The sequence below is a fragment of the Numenius arquata genome, chromosome 6, assembly GCF_964106895.1.
Source record: "Numenius arquata chromosome 6, bNumArq3.hap1.1, whole genome shotgun sequence".
Taxonomy (NCBI): Eukaryota; Metazoa; Chordata; class Aves; order Charadriiformes; family Scolopacidae; genus Numenius; species Numenius arquata.
Window position 1 is genome coordinate 12990972 of NC_133581.1, and position 23466 is coordinate 13014437.

Genomic DNA, 23466 nt, shown 5'->3' on the forward strand with positions numbered 1-23466 from the left:
GGACAAAAGCCCTGGATCTTACTAAATGGGCTACCAATGCATTTTAGGATGCGCAAATAAACCCCCATTTTGTTGCAGAAGTTTGGTCTTCTGCCAGCTATATGTCCTGATTGGTTTGGTTGGGGTTTTTTTTGCCACCCAACCTTTTTTTGCTCTGTTTTAAAAAGATGCTGAGAAAGCATTTATGTCTTCTGGATTAATATTTTGAATGTCCTTCAGCTTTTACTACTGTACTGCAGTTCATGTGCAGAGCCTTGCAATTATCCTATTACAGGTTTGTGGAAGGTATCATCTGTATTAATTTGACTAGTGAAGGAAATACAGACACAGATCATTGGAGACTGGTCTGTATATTTTCAACCTGTATTAAAAAACGTACTCCAAGTTCTGTGGGGTGAAGATGAAATGACAAAATGTCTTATTTGTGTAGTGCTTTTCGTCTTGAAGGATTCTTACCCAGACTTCTACCTGGGAGACTGCGCTTTACAACCAAAGTCCTCCATTTCAGTTAGAGCACTTACAGACTCTTTGTGGTCAGAATTAATGAATGCTTCACAGGTAGGGCAGGAAGGAAAACCAGATGTATCCTCAATCATCAGAAAAGGGCAGATTCTGATTTTTTTCAGGTCTAAGTCCTTTTTGATTGCTGTATGTGTTGTCTAGATAAAAATCAAATGCAAATTTCAATATAAATCACAATTGCTTCAGCTGAAACTGGGCCAGTGGGGTAAGTGTACTGTTCTTACAGAAAGTGTGTCCTTCATGAAATCTATAACTGCTGTAAATTTTCAAATGTTTTGTGATGCTTAATCAGAGATAATTTGTGTCTTCAGATCCCAAACATGAATGTAATCCTAGACAGAAAGGTATCCTTTTTTAGGAATGATTCCTAACAAAGCAGCCTTCTCCACAGTGTTCTTTGAAGGTCCCCTGTCTACTTTTTCCCTCTGTCTCAACCTTCTTAGCTTGTAGCAGGAATATAGCACTATTTTTAATTTGTTAGAATCACAGGTTACCAGAGGTAACAATTTTTTTAATTATTTTGGGTTGTTGGATTTAGTCAGGGAAAACTGTTGAGAAATTTGTCTTGGATTAAATGGGTGTGGGTTTGTTAACAATAATCTGTCTGCTTCAGGACTAATTTATACTGCACTTGGTAAGATAGATGAGTAACGTCTGCATGGCTTTTTTATTGTTTATTTAGATAAAGGACCTTAAACAAGAAAATGATCACCTTAATCAGGTGGTCTTATCCCTGAGACAAAGATCTCAAGTGAGCAGCGAGGCAAGAGTAAAAGATATTGAAAAAGAGAACAAGATCCTTCATGAAACAGTTACGGAGACTAGTAGCAAACTGAGCAAGCTGGAATTTGAGAAGAAACAATTGCAAAAGGATTTTGACCAGGTTAAAGAAAAAGTGGAAAGAGTGGAAGAAATGGAAAAAGAGCTCCATCGACTGGAGAGGGAGAATGAACAGCTGACAAAGAAGGCAGCAGCAATGAAAATAGTGACAGAAAAAGTGGAAGTTCTTGAGCAGGAGAATGGGAATCTGGAAGTGGAAAATAGGAAGCTAAGAAAATCCCTGGACACATTGCAGAATATTTCTATCCGGCTTGGGGACCTGGAAAGAGACAACAAGCAATTGGATGAAGAAAATCTGGAGCTTAGGAGAGTGGTAGAAACCATGAGATTTACCAGCACAAAAATGGCACAAATAGAAGCAGAAAATAAAGATCTGGAGAGGGAAAAAGAGGATTTGAGAAAGAATGTGGAAATGTTAAAAGCAATGAGCAAGAAATCAGAGAGGCTGGAGCTAAGCTATCAGAGTGTCAACTCTGAAAACCAGAGACTTCAGCAAATTGTGGAGAACAGCAGCAAAAAGATCCAGGAGTTAGAAAAAGAAGTCCAGGGAATGGAGAGTGAAAATCAGGTCCTTCAGAGAAACCTTGAGGAGCTAAAGATTTCTGCCAAACGGCTAGAGAGGTTAGAAAAGGAGAACAAAGCCCTAGAACAAGAAATGTCTCAGCTTGAGAAGGACAAAAAAATGCTAGAGAAAGAAACGAAACGACTTTGGCAGCAGGTGGAGCTGAAGGATGCTATTTTGGATGATAGTACAGTAAAGTTGGCAGTTGCTGAGAAAGAAAACAAGACACTAGAAAAGGAAATTGCTCGATTCAGAGATTCATCTAATAAGCTGAAAGAATTTGAAAAGGACAATAAAGATCTCATAAAGCAAGTTACAATTGATAAAAGAACACTATCTACGTTGAGAGAGGTAAGCAATAATACTACTGTTTTCAATACGATGCTATTTTTTATTTCAGGTCTGTGAAATACCAAAGGGAGACATGTGTCCCATGACAATTTAGAACATGAGCCAGGAGATCTTCACAGCCTTAACAGCCATCACTGGATAGTATTGCCTTGGAAAGTGGAACCTGCCAAAAACTGCAATGTACCACTTTGTGTCCACAAACACAATGTCTCCAAATGACATCTTTTTTCCTGCAGCATAGGGGTTTAACACAGCTCCCACATAGTAGCTGTAAACCAAAGACTTTGATGCTTTCTCTAACCCTGTGACCACAAAACTGTTTGCTAACATGAGAGTTCCACCAGGGAAGATTGACTCTTAAGTCTAGAAATTAGAGCACTTGTCGAGGACACATTAACATCCCTGTTCTAAAACAGACTTAGCTAAGACAAGAACCATCCCAGATGACCAACCTAACCCTTTCAATAACAGCTGCACCAAGTTTTTGCGTTATAGCTACCTACAACGTTTTTCCCCCAAAAGCTTCCCTGCAGAGTGAGAGCGCGCTGAGCAGCTGCTGTGAAGCAGCAGCGATCTCTTCCAGCACCCCTCTCCGCTGCAGAATGCAGTGATTGCACTTTTCCTAGTAGCGAACTTTTAAAAATGCACAACTAGCCTTAGGATATTGGCAAACTAATGATGTGTCTGCCAGAACTGACGCTCTTATAAGCGGCCTATGAGCAGATTTGGGTTATTGCAACTTGCTGTCATTGCCTGCCCCAGCTGCTGTTGTCCTGCCAGAAACAGGATTTCCTGTGAAAGCTTTTAAAGGAAAATGGTCAATGCTGCAGTAGCTCAGTGAAATAAGTAAGTTTAGCAAGACTAATGTAATAAGCAATTACTGACTTGAAGATTTAGTTCTATTTTAGTTTTTTGAAGCATTAGTGTAATTTTGAGGAAGAAAAAAGTTTACCAGAAGCATTTAAAACAGTCCCAAGTTGTGTTTCAATACAACTTTCCTTAAAAATTGATTGGACTAGATGACCTTTAAAGGCCCCTTCCAACCCAAACTATTTTATGATTCTGTAAAAATAAAAAAATAATAGCATTTTTGAGAAGGCTCCTTTTTAATCTTTCCTTTCTCAGATTTGTGCAGATTTCCAGTGGTGCAGACCCATACAGAAGCATATCTTCTTCTTTTCCTTCGGTACTTTCTATAGAATCTACAGAAGGAGTTTATGGATGTTGAAGGGACCAGACCATGGACTGCACTGACCTTAGCCTTACCTGTTTTTCCAGTGCTGTGTGAATGAATATGTGGCTAAATTTATGATATGAGAGGACTATTGAATGCCTACAGTTTATGTTTAACAAAGTTTTTTTTTTGTTTGTTTGGTTTGGTTTTTTTGTGGTTTTTTTTAATTTTATTCTTGCTTGTGTTTGATATCCGGGATAATGTTTTTTTCTTCCTTGAAGTGCTTCTGTAACTTCATTGTTCTTTCTTCATGCCTTGTTTAAGAAACCTTTTGGGCAGAAACATGAGCAATGTCGTTCTCTATGGTATGTTTGCATTTCAGAGAATTCTGAATGGTAGGGTTCTTTGAACTTGGCTATGCACTAAAAATGATTTGTCCTTTTGAAACATGTAGGCTAGTATTCTGTCCTCTCGGGCCACTTCCTCACAGGGCACTTCACTGGCATAACATCAAAGCATTGTCCCAATATACGTTCTGGAACAACTCCATCAAATCTCCACCTCATATGACTTCCTTGTCTGGTTCTGCTTAAGTTTCTTCCAAAGAAACCTAAATGAAACGAGATCAGGCCAGAAGATACCGGAAAAAGTGACCGAGCACTCTGGTCTCCAGAGCTGTCCTGTCTCTTTCACAACAATGTAATTATGCTTTTTTAATTTTGGCAGTAAGTTAACATCTGTCAGAAACTCGGAGTCAGCAGTGAAAATGCACTGTTACCAAGTCCCTTGGTAATAATTTTTTAACCATATTATCTCAGGAAACTTTCCTACTGAAGCCTTGTCACTCCTGTGTGTGTGTGCCAGTGTTGGCTGGGCTTTTCAGCAGGGCTTTTTGTCCTAGCTGAGAGGTGGGAACTCCCTCTGCTGGTGTCCCCAGACCTGCACACATCCCTGCTGTGGCACAGGGGCAGGATGTCTCCTGGCCTGCAAACATTCCCTCTTTTGGCAGGGAGGCAGGATGCCAACATTCGCAGAAGTAATTCAGTGAGCGAGACAAAGGACAAAAGAAGCATTCTTCAGGTTTATTCCAAGTAAACTATAAATAAAAGCAGTTGGTTGAATTCTGCACTCAGATGTCACTGATGAAGAATTTTAGGTGACCTTCTTAGAACTAGGATTTTATCCAATTACATTTTTAAAAAAATCTATAGTGCTGGATAGTTATCACTACCCTTTGCACAGCAACTAATCATGTTCATGCTGTTACAGGATTTGGTCCTGGAGAAGCTGAAGAGTCAACAGTTGTCTAGCGAGCTGGACAAGCTGAGCCAGGAACTGGAGAAGATAGGATTGAACAAAGAGCTGCTGCTACAGGATGACAACGGCAATGACGACACGTAAGGAAACTGAGCTCTCTTAGTCATTCTTTTGACTCTGCGGGCTTTTCCTCAGCCTGACTCAAGCCCTTTCACTTTCTTCATGATTCTCATCTGTCTTGCTCCAATTACCCGTAGTAATTTTAGACATACAGCATATTTTTCAGTAGCAAGCCTGGCAGTATACTTCAAGTTTTTAACAACTTCTCAGATGGAAGAAAGAAATGATATTTTCTCTCTCCAAGACAGCCAGTGTTACTGCAGTCCCCCTCTACTCCCCAGTAGAGCAATGGGTAGCTATTTCAGTGTGTATTTCTCCTCATATTCTCTTTACAAGTCAGAATAGTGTCTAGTAGACAGTGTTTGTCATTACTCCCTGTAATGGGTGATCCAACCATCTGTTAATATAAACATGGATGTTGCCTAAGAAAATCCTGATTGCAATGAATTCTTCTGCAAGTCCTATAGTAATGAACCAAGAAACGCCAAGAACCCATGTGTATATAGGCCTCTTGGTGAGACCTAATGAGAGAAACATAGCCACCTCATAGGAGTCTTTAGCATTTACTGCAGCTTTTTCTCCTTGTCAAGAATGTACAAAAGAGCCATGAGAAGAAGTTTCTGGGGTGTAATTAGGGGAAAATTGGAAAAAAAATATTTTCTTTTTAAGTTATGTAGCTCTTGGGTATTTCTGTAGAACCATGCTGCCATTACCTCTATTAAAATTGGGGGGATTTTCCAAAAGCGGGTTCCTCAGCTACAATGTATCAGTAGCAATCTGCAGCAGTAGAGGAAATCATATTCCCAAAGAAGCAAACACATGTAATGTAACATGTGGAGAGATTCGGAATGGGTGAAGTCTCCTATCCTAGTGGCAGACACTGGAAAGCTCTTCTCATGTCTTTCAGAAAATACAAGATTCTGGAGAGCAAAACTGAATCAGCACTAAAAACAACACTAGCTGTGAAAGAGGAAAAGATTGCAATGCTGGAAGCTCAGGTGAAAGACTTTCTCAACTTGAACCAGCAGTTACAGAATGATCTAAATATGGTAAGAGGTTAACTGTATTTTAATTGTTGATTAGGTGGTTCTGCATATTCATGTGTTTGTTTTTTTACTCAGCAAGAACAAGCACTTCCCCAAAACCTTTTTTGACTGGACTGCTTTCTCTTGTCTCTTTCTATATAATGGCACCAATTTCAGCAAAGTTGTTGGGCTGGGGGCATGACAGGAGTTTTTTTTACATAACCATTATTTGCAATCTCTGTTTTCCCGTGAATTTTTAATTGCCATGGTGCTGTTTTTCTGCCTTGTTTAATGAAAGCATAGGCTGAGGAAGACTGCAGTTGAAACGTCTCACCTAAGAGCAGCCTGTTTGTTACGTGACAGTGAGCTTGAGTCAAAGGGCACCTGTCTGGAGGTCCAAGAGACATGGATTCCTCCACCTGTCCGTGTCTCAGCTTCCCCATCTGCAAAGTGAGGGTAGTGGTTCTCGAATCATTTGAAGTCCCTACAGTGCAAGAGAGGAACTACTTATCCCATCATTGTTAATATGAAATCCCAGTGTTAAATCACTGTTGAAGGCTGTTGCTTCTTGTCTTTGCAGGTGAAGAAGGACTTTGATGCACTTCAGCAGACTCAACAAGATGGGCAGTATTCTCAGAAGTCGCCGAGGTATTCTGCAGAGAAACTCATTCCCAACCACCAAATGAATGAGAAATTGGAGATGGGACACCGAGAAGCTACCGTGGAGCTGCTGAAACTGAAGGACAGGGCAATTGAACTGGAAAGGAATGTAAGCCTTCTCCTATTTTCTGTTATCCCTCAGGCTTCCCTTGCGATCATGAGTGGGTTGCTGGGAACTGGATCTTTGAGCTTATAGGAATCCAATGGGTTTTCTGGAGCACGTAAGCCTCCCAGATTCCTCTGGTATCTCTTAGGACTGCATGGGACTGTAATGCTAAACATGTCTTGTGTAACATCGCTGCAGGGGTTAGTCCTGTGTATAACATCTGTCCTAGGTTCATTGAAGGCTGGCGAGAGTTTGCTTTTGGACATTTGTTGCAGAATGATCATCCCCAATTGGTTCTCATTTTTGATAGGACTCCAAATGATCAGGCCAGCTGTTTCATTTCTTCCTGTCACCCCTTCAATGCCATCTCTCTTTCAGAATGCAGCCCTGCATACTGAGAAGCAGCTGCTTAAGGAGCAGCTGAAGCATTTGGAAACACAGAATGTCTCCTTCAACAATCAGATCCTGACACTACAGAAGCAGAATGTCTTCCTTCAGGAGCACAATACTGCCCTGCAGACGCAGACAGCCAAGCTCCAGGTCAGGACAACCTTTCACCTCCATGCCAGAAGACTGGATATGATTATAGTAGTGTGGAGAAGATGACAGTTAATAATAAAAATGTTTGTATTGTTAGGCAGATGTAGTGATGTAAAACTGAAGCCCATAAGGTGGAGTTTAGTTGGAGGTCTGAATTTCTCCAAGCTAGGAGGGAAATCGGCTCTGTAGCTAATGTCTGGTAGCTTCTCTGTTAAGATTATTTAGAGAGAAACTTTTAAATTCAGTACAGCAAAATCCAGTGCAGCTTCTGGAATAAAAGATCTTTGCTCTTTTTTTCTGTTAATGCTATGCCTGTGAAAGAGCTTGGAAGAAATGCGAAGAGAACACAAGTCAGCTCCCAAGAGACATTGTAGCAATGGGTTCCAGTCACAATTTTCACACTTTCAGACAAATTGTCAATGTTGCCGATGATAAACAGATATTTCTAAATGTTACTTTACTTTTGAAAAATAAACTTAGCTTGAGAAAGAGAACAGTTTAAAATGACAACATTGGATTAGCTCTATTTTTTTTGGTGGGAATTTCCGTTTTCAAGCTTTTCCTCTCACATATTCACAGATACTCTTTTTTTTTGTTGTTCTCTTTTCTTATTTCTCACCTGCAATTGAAGTATCTAAGGAACATATAAAATCAATGCACTACCTGCCTACTGAAATGAGACTTGTTAGGAGTGTTGCCCCCATACAGAGTGGTATAGTTAATTTTGTTGAGTTTGGGTGAACTTAAGTTTTCATTACTTGTACCCAAACATGGGGTAATGTTGGCTTTGTACGTGATTGTCAGAGAGGCAGCTGAGTTGTGAGTATTCCCGCTTACCTTGGTCTTCAGACTCAAAAGCCTCTGGTAGTAAAACAGTGTTGTTTCAGTTTGGAGGTTGTCCTGATACTTTTCAGACCGCTGATAGCATGGCTTAATATGTTGCATATTGCTAGCAATACCAAAATGGTGCCAAATTTTCCATAAACGTTTTAGGTTTACGAAGCAGGGGATGCATTCTTGATTAATTCTGTACAGATGTAAGCAGCTACTACATGTTTGTTGTATGTACCAGTAGGTGTAAATAAGTAATGATTGCTTTTTATTTGAGAAACTCTAGGTAGAAAATTCAACCCTCAGCTCCCAGAGTGCTTCCCTGATGGCCCAGAATGCTTTACTCCAGAATCAGCAGACAGCCAAGGAGAATGAGAATGAAAATCTCCTAAAACAGAAGGAGCAGCTGAAAGCTGAGTATGAGTCATTGCTTCAGGACCATGAACACCTTGCTTCACTGCATGAGCAGCAGTCTGCAGAATATGAAATGCTAATAAACCAGCACAGCTGCCTGAAAACATTACACAAAAACCTGGATCTGGAGCACAAAGGTCTGGGTGAGAGGTATGTCGCTGCTCAGGGGTATAGTGTAGCCGGACTGTGCCCATGTTACAATCTTAGCCTTAAATGTTGGTCTCCAATTACACACTTACTGAGTAAGTTGTTCCCCTGAAAAAGCGTCTTCTCATTCTTGCTATCATTAGGAGATTAGATGAAAATATTTGCAAAGTTGTATATTTTAGACCTCTCAAGGTTGACTCTGGTTATATTTAGCAAACGTGGACTTGGGGGTGCTTTGTCAGAAGTAGGTTAAAGTGTCTTTACTACATTTAAGGATCTGTGCTATAATAACATGCAGCCTTAAAAAGATTGTCCCAGTTCTACTGCGTGGGGTATCTTTTGTAGTCCTACCATGAGGGCTGCAAGTCATGTAGGGAATTACCTGTGTCTTGAGAAATTTAAATCATTGAAGATCGTGTGTGGCATCAACCTCATGACAAAGGAGGCTCTCTGAAGGAAGCTGTATTGAGCTGGCTATGAGATGGTGTTGTATTATTTATTTTCTTCTAGTTCTCACAATCTAAGGCTTTTGCTTCAGGCTCTTCAACTGAATTGTGAAATCAGTTACCTGTTTATTGTTTAGTCTCTAGTCACTGTCATTTTCTGCAATTGAGGGTGGATTGAACAATATATATAATGTACTACTACATAAATGCCACTCTGCCTACCTCTCAAAACTTCTTCTATACTATTCCAGTTTTTATACAATTTTCCTCGAAATATTTGTATTTAGGTTCAGTCTCTGTGCAAGACCATGAGTTGGGTGTGGAGCAACTCAAGGGTGATCTTTGAGGGTGGACTACAAACTGGTGCTAAACTTTTCTTTCCCAAAGACTGTGGAGCTGGCAATACAACGTGAGGTAGATTTTGATAAAATACAGAAATAAACCTATTGTGATTAGAACACCCACCAGGGCTGTGTGACAGGACAGCTGCTTGGCTGTCAACTAAATGAGCTGTAAGCAATTACACAGCCACTGCTCCTGCTTAGCAAGTCTCTCTCAGACTGATTAATGGTTCTCATTGATTCAGGCTTTGCTTGAGATTATCAGGTTTAGGTGTGTTGAGGCTGCTTGCTGGCTTCTTTCTTTTCTTGATGAGTATCGATTATTAAACAGTTCTAGCCTAAGGAAAAGGTAGTTTTCTACCAACATTGTCTCTAGTGTTAAGTTCTCAGATCACCATTGGAAACATTAACAATTTGGGGTGTCTGTTGCCAAGATGTGACTTCAGGTCTGAGATGTTGCAGGGGGAGCAGATGGTGGTCTTTTTTACACTCAAAGGAGGTTGATTTTAGCAGTTTTGAGAGTGCAGTGTCCTCCTCAGCAGATTGGTCTCAAAAGATACTTACCAAGGTGATCTGTCGAAGGACAGCCTGTATCTCCATTTGGCTGTCAGAAGAGACAAGCCCCTTTTCTTGTGTGTGTGTTTTGTTTTCCCTCCATCATGTGCTGTGTGCAGTTCAGCTGGCTGAGGGAGCAGAGGGCAGAAGGTTAGAAAAACAGCTGTAAGAAAACAGTTTTCCTCTGCCACTCTGAGGCATTTAACTGCTAAGATGAAGTATTTCACTTCCAACTTCAGCTAGAATGCACCACCTGCTAAATTTTCCCAGAGCAGCTCAGTGCAGCCAGGAAGTTTGCTTGCACAGTGCCTAAGAGTCAGGTTTTGCTTGTGCCAACTCCAAGGTAATTATTTTTTCTCCGCTGGTGACAGCTCTGTAACAATCATAGTTTTGTCATTTAAGGCAGGTTTGTGCTCCTGCACAAACCAGGGACTGCAGCTCGTCTAGAAAAATCCACAGGAACTTTAGTTAGCTCATTGACTCCTAACACTGTGTACAGCCAAGGTCCCCAAGGTTGGTGTAGTTCATCTGATGCATTCTAACCACAGAGTATTTTCTGTACCTGAGCAAACTTCATTAAACGTCCCTTGGCTCTGTCTGCACAGTATTAGCACTGCAGTGGGGATTTAATAATGGGTTGTGTGTAACTGCAGTAACTGCTTGTCATAGCCCAGCAAACCACAGGGTTTGACTTAGCAAGAAAAGGAGAGTTAGTATGTTAGGACCGTTTACCATTTATAGCAGTTTCTTGGCTTTGCGGTGTTTGACTGACTGGCTCAGTGAACACAGAAAGGCTGGACTCTTTTGCTGCACAGCCACAAAGAAACGTTCAAGGATCTGCTAATCAATTATAGCTAGTAAGTTATGACCTCCCCTTAGTAACGTGCAATATGTAAAGCATGTTCTCTCAATCTCAAATACCTACCCAGAGTATTTCTCCTAGCAAAGCAGCAGAAAGAGTGAAAGCCAAAAGGAGTCAAGACAAATATGATTGTTCAGTCCCAGGAATGGATTGTGTTGGAGCCAAAATGGATTTTATTTCCATGTATAAGAAAATCTTCTAAAAAAGCCTCCTCTGCCCAAGTGCCTGATGCTTAAAGAGGTGGAGTGAATGTGAGTGTTGAACAGCCTGGAGCATGGGTAACCTTGCCCTTGGTGGTAGAGCACAAATCCTGCTCAAATGGTAGACTCCGTGCTGAATCCGGACTGCAAGAAAAATTTGCCTGGGGATTTCGCTAGGGCTCCAGAGATGCAGAATCACTTTCGGTTTTGCAGACAGTCTCTTCTTTCTTACCTTTTCCCTAATATCTAGGGGAGCAGCTGTGGTCCGCCTCCAGGGTTTTCACGCTCGAGGGCAGCATGTGGAGCTGGGCCAAGGCGGTAAAACTGGACCAGTGTATCGTTCCCCTCTAAGCAGCCCTTTTGAAAAATAGAGGGCTTGGGTAGAAATGAACAGAGTAGCCCTATCACAGAGAAATGGCAAAAGGCTTGACAACGCAGTTTCTGCAGAGGCAGCCATGGGTAATCCCTGCCAAGGGACTGACTGTGGAGTTTGTCTTCTCCGACTCTGGATTTGGACATGGTCTGTCTTAAATTCTTCTCGGAGCTGGATGTGAAACCTTCCTCTGCTCTCAGGTTCTTCCATTTGTTGTACGGACATTGAATTGGAAATATCCTGGAGCTGAATGGAGGAAGAAAACAAAAATTAAGGTCAATTAAACTGCACTGCTGTTACTGGGATTGAATAGCAAAAAGCAGCTTTTCTCTGGGAGACAGGTACTTTTTGTGCGGCCCTTCAATGGACTGGAATTTGGGACAGGCTGTAATTTGACCCTGGGATGAAGGGAAGTGGCAGCCTGAAAGAAAAAGCAAGTTGGCAGGAGTGACTGTATTTGGTGCTGTCTGCTGCTTTTGGTTTGGTTTTGAAGTTTTTGTGACTGCAGAGTAACTGTGCTCTGCGTTCATCTCCGCTGGGATCGATGGTGCTTGTTCTCTGTAGCTTTTTCCAGCGGTGCTTCATCTTCCACCTAGTTGCTGTTTTAAAATTGGCTGTTTCTCTGTGACTAGCAGAGGTGTATCTTCGCAGGGATATTTCGGGGCGCTATGTTTTTATCACAGTCACAGCAAAATGTGCTGATGACTTCTGGCATTCGCTGCACTGGTGCCCCCAGTGGCTTCTACTGGTGTGTGTGTGTGTGAATGGGCACAGACCCTGACAGAGGCCACCAGAGGAAAAAAAAAAAAAAATCTTCTGAGAACAGCTTGCTGTTCTGCCAAGTGTTCTGAACCCACCTTGTTCCTTGCAGCGTTTTCCGAATGCAAGTGGTGTAGCAGCCCTGGGAGGCTGAGCCTGTGCCAAGTGTTAGGGGAGTTGTTCCACACCTCTGTTATTTATCAAAATTAAAGACACACTTGGTGGCATCTGCCCACTGTCTCTGTCCATCTCACCCCCATGAATGATTTATGCACAAATTGTATAAACTGCGTAACAGTGGAAGCCTGGGCTGGTGTTGCTCTTGGGCTTCTCACTGGAGAATGAGGAGAGTCTCTCCAGCAGGTGGATCAGCCCCTGCTCGTAGGTGTTTTGCTGTCAGCTCCCCGATCCTGACCTCATCCTCTGTCTGGAGTATGCAGGGGATGTAGGACCTCTGCAGGATGCTATTACTTACACATATAACCTAATATGCATTAGCTTGTTACTGAATAAACTGTTGCTCATTCCACCACTTTCTTGTTGCTTTTTGGCTGCTGCTTTCTGCTTTTCAGTCAGGTTTTTGAAACTTGCCCCTGACAACTGTTTGTGAATGGGATTCCAGTTTAATGGTGCGGTTTCCACTCACCCGCGACACTCGCATGCTTTTTACCAAGTGATCAAAATCTGGAATTGAAATAAGGTTCTGTCAGGTGTATTCCAATTTGCTTTGAAAATGCGTTTGTGTTTTTTTTTTCCTAAAAGCCTCCCTTTTGACTTATAGACTAAGCTGAATTTCCATGCATAGTATGGAATTCCTCAACCTCGGTAGATGTTTAACCACACAAATGTGTATGAAACTAAGCAGGCAGGAAAAAAAATAAGCCTTTCTAGTCGTTGTGGTACTAACTATTAAAAATCTTAAACTAGAGGAAGAAAAATGTTTCATTGAAAGCTGAGCGTATGCTACTCCTCTTTTTGCAGATACAACAGTTTAATGAAACACAAGGCAGAATTGGAAGAGTTGGAAATAGTTTTAAAAACTGAGAGAGAAGTTCTGCAGCAAGAGAGGAGAACAAATGCAATAACCACTGGGGAAAATCAGAAGCTGAGGGAGGAACTGGACAGGTATGGTTTCCTTGCTACATTCTTTTATATGTCATTAAAAAGTCAATTATGCAAAGCACACAGTTGTTTTGCTGTGTTAACTGTAGCTCCAGCATACCTTCATTAATGTGTCTGTTAATTTTTTTCAATTTCTGTCTTGTTAATTTGATCGTTCTGTTTAATTCATTAAAGATTATCAGCTTCATGGATACTGTCAAGAAATACTGTTACTTGGTACTTCAAACATGGTCTGATCCCGGGACTTTTGCTCATTCAAAATAAGCTTCCACGTGTGGTTCAGTTCACAAGTGTTTCTGTAATGAGTTGTTTCCAAGTGCTTATCTTCAAGTAGCACAAATAAGTTCTTTAAGCACAAATACCCAAACCTCCCAATAATATCTAGAGTTGTATGAAATGGTTCCTACCCATTTTTCCCCCTTAAAGAGAACTGTTTCTTACATAATACGATTTGGTTCTAGGAGTTACCAGTGCTGTTTATTTTCTGCTGCCCTGGGAAAGCTGCCATTTGTTAATAACTCGAAAGAGACTTGATTCTTGTTATTAAAAGTGGGCTTAGTGATTCATAAGATCACTGGGTTCTGTTAACTCATGTCAAAACCCCTTTTGTGAGCCAGCACCCAAACTTTACCTAATGCAACAGTGAAATGTACCTTGCCCCATAATCTGTATCCCTGCTGGGGCTCTCTCCATTATAACCAGTTCAGTGCCACTGCTTTGAGGCGTTTTGAGAAAGAGTTTAGTACAAATAAGGGGCCATGGTCATATCAAGTTAAACCAATGTCAGATTAAATAATATTTCAAAATCCCATGTGAAGTTCAGTCACGAAAGTTTCATGTGCTGTCCCAGTTGTGATGCACTGCAGAGCTCTGCCAAGGAGGTTTCCTCAAGCTTATTGTTTTCAACTCAGTTTCTCTGAGGACAGAGGAAGATATTGCAAAATGTTGATTGTGATGCTGGCAGGGAGCGAGGCCTAGCTGGTCTGTCAGCAGATACAGAACTTAATCTTTTATTTATCTATTTATTTAATTTTATGCCTTTGTGATTTGTAGACATTTTTAGATTTACCAAAATCTATAAAAGAATGCAATATCTCACAGCACAGGACACTTTAATGCTCATATTCCATGCATGAGGAAAAAAATTCTTTGAGTGTTCTTTATTTGTGCCAAATAGAGCTGCCTTTATGTCCAAACGCTCTTAAATACGTTGTGCATCAGAAATTTGTGGTGTCTTTCTTACACATTGAGGAAATAGCAGTTTTATGTTTCATCTATTTTCCTTTCAGTTCTTTTGTAGATTTGAAATATTTTATAATGTCGTTACTACTTTCTTAATAGAATTTTATTATATGCTTAAAATAAAAATGTCTTTAAGAGTCTTTGGAAATTAATGTTTGGTTTACTGACAGCTGCACGCTTATGGTGTGGTCTTTGAATGTGAGGCGGTTTCTATAAAGTGTCCTTTATAAGCTTTTTGGCTTCTTTGTGTTTAGGGTGAATTTCTTGCACAGCCAACTAAAGGCAGATTATGAAGGGTTGCATTCACACACTAAAGAGCTGAAAACTTCCTTGAACAACTCTCAGCTAGAGCTGAATCATTGGCAGGCTCGCTACAATGAGCTGAAAGAACAGCACCAGTCCATGGATATTTCTCTGACCAAGCTGGATAACCACTGTGAGGTGAGTAGCTATAGGTAGGTGTGCTGCCGCGCTCCTCTTAGGGTGCTGACATTCTTCGTGTGAAGTTTTCTGGCATGCTATAGATAGAAGGTCAAGCTCCGTGGTCATAATCACACTCCTATATCCTTTGAAGTTTATCAATCCATATCCTCGGTTGCTATGCTATTGTGTTAGCTTGATTGTGATGCACTTCCAGGGAAGCCAGATGCAGAGGAGAGATTAATGTGTCTTGTTTAATAGCTGCTGTCCCGTCTAAAAGGAAATCTAGAAGAAGAAAACCATCATCTCCTGAGTCAGATTCAGATACTGAGCCAGCAGAATCAGATGTTACTGGAGCAGAACATGGAGAACAAGGAGCAGTATCATGAAGAACAGAAACAGTACATGTAAGAAACTAGAGGTTTGAATTGTGAAACCTAAAAAAGGCATCTAGACAAGCAGAGAATACAAATTGTCTATCAGGAGGGGAAGTACAGACAGGGGAATGATAGGTCTACTTGATATCTGTCTAGAAAAGGGGATGTTTAGGAGGAGATATGTGTAATGGGGAGAAGTTACAAACTCTTTGCATTGCCTTACTGCAAAGGGATGTTCAGGAGACACCTGGACAAGCTCAGCTCTTCTCAAATCATGTAGATGAACCCATGTGGAAAACTTAGTTATAAAAGATGGAATGCTCAACCCAGTGGTACTTCTCAAAGGTTTCTGAAGAGCTTGAAGAGCTCTGAACAGCTGAGTTGCCCCCAAAATTTACTCTTATGAGAGTCACTTTATATTTAGATTTCTGAGGAACAGCAAATATTCATACTCCTCTAGTTTTTGTCATTTGCATTATAAGAACTGCTTCCTTTGATGTTGTTTTTAAGGATGCAAGTGTCAACGTACGTTGCTGCATCCCCCATGCACAGGGTGACACTCTTAGGTGAGGTACCCTATTTAAACATACTGTACATTTAGAAATAATCCTCTTCGTACTGCAGTGAATTTCTCTTATAGGTATGAAAGAAGGAAGAAAAGTGTTCTTAATCCCAGGATTTTTAGTCTAAGAACCTTGTGATGATGTGGGAGTTACTGAGTTTATTTCAGTACTGGATTATATGGTTGGAATGTTAGAAATTGTTTGCTGAAATTGGCTGACTACAGTTCAAATATACTCAGTGTATTTATGTGGGTGTCTGACAGTTCTGTGATGGAGGTACATTCAACCTGCTACTTGAATGAAAAAAGATTTGCTAACATCTGTCATGCAGGTTAATAAAATAATGAGTTAAGAAAAATAGCAAGATTACATGGTGGTGCTGAAAGTGCTCTGGCACTGCTCACAGGAGACCAAAGTAGTCTTAAAACGATCAAACATTATTTATTTCTCTCATTACAACAGAGTAAGCAGAACAGGAATAAAACACGCAGTTATCATGTAGAGAAGAAATTCAGACTACGTAAGGATCTTCCCCTTTGAGTAATTGTCAGTGATCTGTGAATAAGACTGAACAATCAGCAAACGAATTTTCAAAAAACAAAAAACAGACAGTGAATGAGCTCCGTAGGATTCTGAAGGTTATGCGATAGGAAGATATTTCAGTCTCTTTCCTCTCCTGGTGCCTTTTGGTCTTCAGTTTTTTGATTATGCTTAATTTCATAGAGATGGTTCAGAATATGCTTTTCCCCCTCACAGTGATAAATTGAATGCCTTAAGGAGACACAAGGAAAAACTTGAAGAGAAGATAATGGATCAGTACAAGTTTTATGATCCTACTCCAAAAAAGTAAGTCCCATGTAGGTTCAGTTCTGTTCAGTTGTTCAGAGGGTGAGAAAGGGCTCTCCATATCTCTGTAACTGGAGATAACAGAAGTTTCATCTGAAATGAGGACAGTTTCATCTCCAGTTCTGTCTTCCCTCTCGCTCCACAAGCCATTCCCTGAAGCTGCAGGTTGTGTTAATGTAGAGCACAGTACCTCATGTGGAGCCCTGTGTTTTAATACTGGAATTTGAAACCGTATTAATTGGAAAAAAGGCACTTTGCCCTGATGAATATCATTTTGTCCCTAGCAGGGGAGAGGGAGCCCTAATAATGGTGACTTAGCAGCAGTAGAAGCTTCCAGAGCTGCTCTTTCAAAGGGGTTAAGCAGTTCATTGGAGAGAAAGGACTTAAATTATTTTGTGAACAGCAAAGAGCCAAGCTAATTCTACCACACCGAGTTCTGACTGATAGCCTTAGCAAAGAGAGGGATTCATCTTCAAAGCAGTTTTCATTTCTTCTCTTCTCAGCCTGTTCCTGTAGTAGAGCGTCTCACCCTGTTAAAATGTCTTATGTGGGTCCATACGTGTATTTTAGATTTCCTGCAGGGGGAGCGGTTGTCTTTCTCATATTTCTCATGCTGAAGAAATATTTCTGTAAAATACTTTTGACTTTGGGAGAGAAGTGGATTTCAAGCTCTATGGAATTCATACTGCATCTTTCCAACCAATTCATGACAGTAAACAAATAAGAATGTAGGATGGCTTGATGGCTTTAGCACAACTGTAGACTTCTTTGGGGAGTATTTCTTGTAGTGTTTTATGAATTCCATTCACAAAACCTGTTTTATCAGGAAAAACCACTGGATTGGAGCCAGAGCCTTAGTCAAACTCATCAAGCCAAAGAAGGAGACTACAAGGGAGCGGTTGAAACCAGCAGCAGAAAGCCCTCCATGGCATTCTGAGTCCCCCGAGACGGTAAACTCTCCATCTGCCTCCCAAAAACTGAAACACCAACAAGAGACTCAGGATAATAATTCTCAAGGGTCAAACTCCATGGAAGAGAGAGAGAATCCTGGAGGTTCTTCAAACAAAGGTAATGAACGCCCAGCCAAAATTCATTCATTTTCTTTTTTTTTTTTTTAAAGATTTCAGGAGATGTTGATACTCCCATCACATTATGCTTTATATCCTTTTTTTAGTAAACTAAAAGTTTTAGTAAGCAAAAAAACCCTAAAGTAAAAAGCTGAGTAAATTGAAAGGTGGTGGGTTTTTTGTTTTGGTTTGATTTGTTCCTTTTATCTACTTCATGTCCCTTCAAGTTTTGTATATACTTTCTTGGTTTGCATGAATGTATTGCGTGTTACTTAATACGTTGGTGGGAAATATTTCATTTACTGGGGTTTTGCAACAAAGCAGTGTAAAGTTGGACCATGCAATAATATGGTTGAATAGCAACTAGTCTTCAAGTGGGTAATAGCTGGTCTTACAGGGACTGCCAGGAGATGGCGCACATGCAGAAGAAATAACGTACAAAATGCTACTTTATTGTAATCTAATTATTTTGGAGGATAATACTGTGCTTTGACTTTGAATGAAACTAAGAACTACATAATCTAAATTGATGAAATGATTTTCCTGAAGTCTTCTAACGCAAACGTAAGGAAGACGGAATGATTTCTTTTTCTGTTTAGTTAGTTCATACAGTAAATGAGGTGTTCTTAGTGATGGGAAATTTAAAAGAAAGCTCCTCAAAATAAATAGTCTGTGATCTCTATTAAAGGAAATATATCTCCCAAGCTTTGCTTACTCTATTGAGATCACTTCTGTCAGCTTCTGTAGATAAGTTGTTGTCCTTCAGGAATACTTTTCTAGAAGCAGTTTTGAAACTAATCCTTAAATAATCATTCCCGTCTTCCCACTGGGGGCGTGTGGGAAACAGAAGGGGAGCAGCAGAGGAGGGTGGAACTGTGGTTATAAACTACTGCAAGGGTCTCTCTGGCTGAAGTTTTTTCTTTTGATCGGGTTTTATATTTCCCTTTCTCCATTCTAATTCTTCGAGGTCGTTGATTCACTTAAAATAAAAACGGATATGTCAGATCATCCATGCGATCTCAGGAGATGTTAAGTGTTTAACATGCATCCAAAGCTCAACCTGGGAATTTGGGCTTGGGTTTCTGCAGAACAAGGCCCTTGTGGAGTTCCAGAGACAACAGAAAGTCACTGGGGCTTCATTCTTTTTGATGTTACATGGAATATGCTTATGTTGAGGTGAAGGGCATCAGTATTAAAGCCTAGAAGATATCTAGGAAATTTGAGTATATTCTCAGCAAGTAACATGCACCTCTACTTGATTTTACTTTATTAAGTAAAAATATTTTGGATGATCTAACAGTAATTTCTTAATAGTCTTACTTATATTTTATATGCATTAATCGATGCATTAGTCTCAGTCAAATTAACTGTGATTAACTATGCATGAGTCAGTCCTCCAAATATATGTGTTGGTCTTTGTTTAGGCTTTTTTGGTTTTACTGGTTGTGTAGTCTTTAATCTGTTTTAAGACACTTCAAGTTTTATTGACAAGGGTTTTTTTACTTTTTTTTTCTTCTTCTTTTTGGGATACCTGGGTGATAACAATTTAGCTGCACAGCGCAAAAAGATTGCCTTTTTGAGAAGCAAAATCAAGGATAAAGAAAAGTCTCCTAAGTCTCCGTCGAATCATCAGTCTCTGTCTAACCGGCTCCGGTTCTGGTCTTCTTCCGACATCCCATCCTCTCCTAATGAACCTCTTTCTTTCCCGGAATTGGGATATTTCTAACACCTTCTCTTTAGCATTTATCCTCATTTATTTCTGACTAATATTTTAAACAAACAAACGAACAAAAATCATCCCACGTGCCTTAAGAGAACACACACCTTGATAGAAACACTCAGCATGTCTTTACAATACTCTAAATACAAGCACAGATTAGTGAACATGGACCTAAGTTTTCCTGTAGAAGATGAATCCCTATTGCACACTGGATCATTTCTTCAATGCAGGACATTTTTAGGGGACCTCATGGCATACAGTTTGCGTATGTATATTGGCTGTGGTGCATGTTACGAGTAAGTGAAGTTGCTGTGCGCTTCGATACTTCTCTTGCAATCATGTACTGGCATCATGTCCGGTTAAAGTGTTGAACTGGTTTGCTGTTGCTATGCTTTCTACAACGTCGTAGTCCTACTGAAATACAAATCTAATATACAGGAGTCTCACATCCTGGAGACTTTTCCAATATTCTCTGCCACTAACTCCTAAAAATGGCAGGTTTTTTAACATCTTTGTCTGCTTTTAAACAGTCTAGCTTTGAATATAGAGTGGAAGCTACTGGGAAAATTATTCTCCACAAAGTGTCTTGACATTTGCATTCAAACCGGCTGTTTAGCAGGGTTTCACACTTCCAGCTATGGAAATTCATCTTGAATTGAGCTGAAGTTTCAGTTTCTGCTGCTTCAGTTTTGACAGAATTTTTTGGAAGAAGAAAGTAGATTTGTTCTCTTAAGATTAGGAATAACCTTCATCATGGAACCATTGCCTGGCATTCTGATTGCCCGATAATCATGACCTGGTGGCTTCTGAAAGGAAGGTGTGGGTCTAGTCCCCACTCTGCATTAGAGAAACATACGCAGCAGGGGCAGTACACTATGAGGAGCTCAGTGGAGAGACCAAAAGATCTCATCTCCCCTCTCTCTCTCTCTCTCTGAGAAGTGGTCCCTCTGTGGCACAACCAAGGACAAGCCTGTTGCTGCCATTTTGGGATTTGTAGACAATGTTTGTCTCCAGGGCAATTAATAATTCTGGCATATATGGAAGGTGTTAAGTGCATCTACAAAGTCAGTTAGAAATACAGATTTGCTTGGCAAGCTTTAGCCGGTAATTACCCCTGCAGGCGTGCCATACAATTCAATTCTGAGAGAAAGTGCCAGCCTTGGGCTATGGACGCCACGCAGACTGCAGGGGGAAACATTGATTCTGAAGTCAGCATCCAGGAGTCGTCTAAGATGACAGTAACTCGGTCCATTTCTCTAATACAGCTTTGCTGCTCCTCTGTGCTTTCAACTAACAGGCTGTCCATTGTCTCTGCAAGTTGTTTATTTTGACCACTGCACTCTGCTGTGTTTTCAGCATTTAGTTACTATTAGTTAAGAAGTACTCCATGGAAATACATAGAAAAGTAGAATCTTGCATCTCATTAAGAGCATTTCCTATAGTAAATTATTTAGATTTTATTCTATTTTATACATGCCTTAAAGCGTTACATTCGCATTACAAGAAATTAATGAACCTACCTCATCACTAGGAAAGATGTCTTCAGCCTTCTGAATCTAAATAATATTCTAGCAGGTAGTTTTTGTTGTTCTCATGCAAAGATCCCAGTAATTCCACTTAAAAATCATTGCACCAGAGCATCATAAAGAGTAGAGTTTTAACCTTGTAGAGACTCAGCTCTTACCACAGCAAAGATTTAAACCTGAAAACTATTAGCTTAGTGTGCTGATCGTGGTAGATAATTTCCAAATCAGCATTATTTCTCTTTGAATAAGAGTGTGACTTCTCTCACTCTTCCCTTATTCTATTTTATTACTGAAGTAAGTGTTTATAAAATGTACCTGCAAGGAATAAAGTTATGGGAATTTCACACCTCACGTATCTTTTCTGCATTCGTGTCTTTGCTCCTTTTCTTCCTCCTTTCGTGGTAATTGTTGCATGTATAATATCAACCCTCCCACTGGCACAAAGCAGCCCTTGTCACTCCCACGTTACATGGTAGGAAATCTCTGCTACCAGTTTTTCAATCCAATGGAAAAGCTTGCAAAACTAGTGCCTCTGTTGTGCAGTTTCTTTGTGCCTGCTTGTCATGTTTGTATGGGCAGATAAATACAAATCTCCTAATGCTATTTTTCATTGACTCATATTTATTTACCTCTCTCCCACTCAGTGCTAATGGACCTAAAGCAAAAGAGGAATTCCCATCACGGAGGCAGCAATGATAATGTTGAAATCTCAGCAGACTCTGCGACAAAACACTGCTGTGTGGAGTTGGGTCCCAGGACTTACTCGACCTCAGCTATTCATCTGCACACTCCCACCCCCATCTCCAGGCTCCAGAGCAGACCGAAAGGTGCGTGCTGCATCTGATTGACCAGCTCTTAATACAAGTCAGGCTACTTCATAGCTCCTGCTTGGGTGAAACACAGCTTCTAGGGGCATTCAAGTACAAAACCAGAGCACTAGTAGTTTCACTTCTACTTTATCTGGTTTAATTGATCAGATACAGGGTTTCTTTACTCTTGTAATGTCATCAACTTGACAGAACACATTTGAATGTCAGTTCTCCTGTGCTTCCCTGCCCCGTGGTTCACAGCAGGGGTTAGAAGATGGCTACTCTTCCAATGTTGGCTCTATAAAACCCTCTTGATCACCTCAGTCTTCTACACTGCTAGCACTCATCAGAGACTGACCTGAAGGATTAACCTTCCTGTGTTTAATATTGCTTTTTAAGTTTTGTGTTCTTTTCAGGCTATAATTCAGAAGATAATCTATGTGAACAGTCCCCTGAGGTGGAGTTTGCAAGCACCAGACAGCACGGTAAGCTTGTAGCATGTATGAATGCTCCAAACTTCCACATTAAGACTTGTTTCATTGCACCCACGTGAACTGTCCTGGAGCATTTTAGTTAAATAAAGATGACAGAATGAGATGTAGTAGTGCAACACCATTTTGGGAATGTGGGTCTAAGTAGTTTTTCTATTGAGAAGCTTTTAATGGATGTTTTCCCAAAATAAATTTTCAGAAACAATGCTGACATTGAGACAAGTTGCCTCGCTCCAGCAACAGACCCTTCAATGCGCGTCCAACAGATTTGTTGCTGATTTTTCTGGACAATGTTCAATTCCTGCCTTAAGGGAATGAATCGGCAATAAAAAAGATTGGGCGTGGGGTCTGGATGCACGGCAGAAACACTGGTGCAACAGCAGCAGCACTACCTGCTTAGAGATTTGTTGAAGACTGCATTTGCAGGCTGGTTACCAGCCCCTTCCAAAGGACCAAACTGAGAAAGAGACAGCAACTTACTGTTGAATTTCTTCAGTATTTGCATTACTTTGTTTATAGTTGTTTTAAGAGCAAAACCCAGAACATAATTTGTTGTGCAAGAAAAAAAAAAAAAAGTGAGAAAAACAAGGTGGACTCTGAACAACTTGACTTGGAAGATGAAAATGGTTTCTACTCTGTCCAGACTTTGGCGTCCTGTGTATATTATGTTGTTAATGTTTTCAAAGTCACTTAGTTGCACTATTTTCAGAAGGCAGACTGCAACCAATTCTTTTAGAGAATCAGAGGAACTTAAGATTGTTTGTTCAATGCTTCTTTTGTGTTTTTCAGTGTCCAGGCCAAACAGTTTAGAGAGCAGTAGAAACGCTTCCAGCAGTAGTTCACCTCTCAATTTGAAAGGTAAACCTTTTACAGTTGAGTTCTGACAAACAGAAATTCCATGAAACTGTGTGCAAAATGCTGTTTTCTTTCCAATTAAATTTGAAAACTGTTGTTTTGAAATTGTAATGGTTATACAATGTGGACATGGTTGTCTTTGGAATCAAAATGGCTAGCAAGAAGTATTTTTCTAAGATTGATTCTGGCAAGGGGTGGCTTTTTTAAGGCAGGCAGTCCAGTTTTGCTTCAGTCTGACTGGCATCGTATTGTGGGAAGTATCAGGCCACTCTTGAACTCCTTTTACAACAACAGATCTCTGCTGTTCTTACACTGTACGCAGTATGTGTACGGAATCTGTGTG

General features: G+C 40.4%; 1 protein-coding gene across 1 annotated transcript in view; it reads left to right on the top strand.

Annotated features, from left to right (window-relative positions):
• Nucleotides 1–23466, top strand: part of CCDC88C (coiled-coil domain containing 88C) — a 101445-nt gene that overhangs the window by 72627 nt on the left and 5352 nt on the right. Inside the window, exons 15-28 of the mRNA XM_074148728.1 lie at nucleotides 1205–2275; nucleotides 4719–4846; nucleotides 5734–5875; nucleotides 6432–6620; nucleotides 6996–7157; nucleotides 8275–8552; nucleotides 13067–13210; nucleotides 14704–14890; nucleotides 15131–15276; nucleotides 16566–16655; nucleotides 17482–17723; nucleotides 19273–19305; nucleotides 22194–22262; nucleotides 23058–23126. Coding sequence (XP_074004829.1) covers nucleotides 1205–2275; nucleotides 4719–4846; nucleotides 5734–5875; nucleotides 6432–6620; nucleotides 6996–7157; nucleotides 8275–8552; nucleotides 13067–13210; nucleotides 14704–14890; nucleotides 15131–15276; nucleotides 16566–16655; nucleotides 17482–17723; nucleotides 19273–19305; nucleotides 22194–22262; nucleotides 23058–23126 — 2950 coding nt within the window. The remainder of the gene's footprint in view (nucleotides 1–1204; nucleotides 2276–4718; nucleotides 4847–5733; nucleotides 5876–6431; nucleotides 6621–6995; nucleotides 7158–8274; nucleotides 8553–13066; nucleotides 13211–14703; nucleotides 14891–15130; nucleotides 15277–16565; nucleotides 16656–17481; nucleotides 17724–19272; nucleotides 19306–22193; nucleotides 22263–23057; nucleotides 23127–23466) is intronic.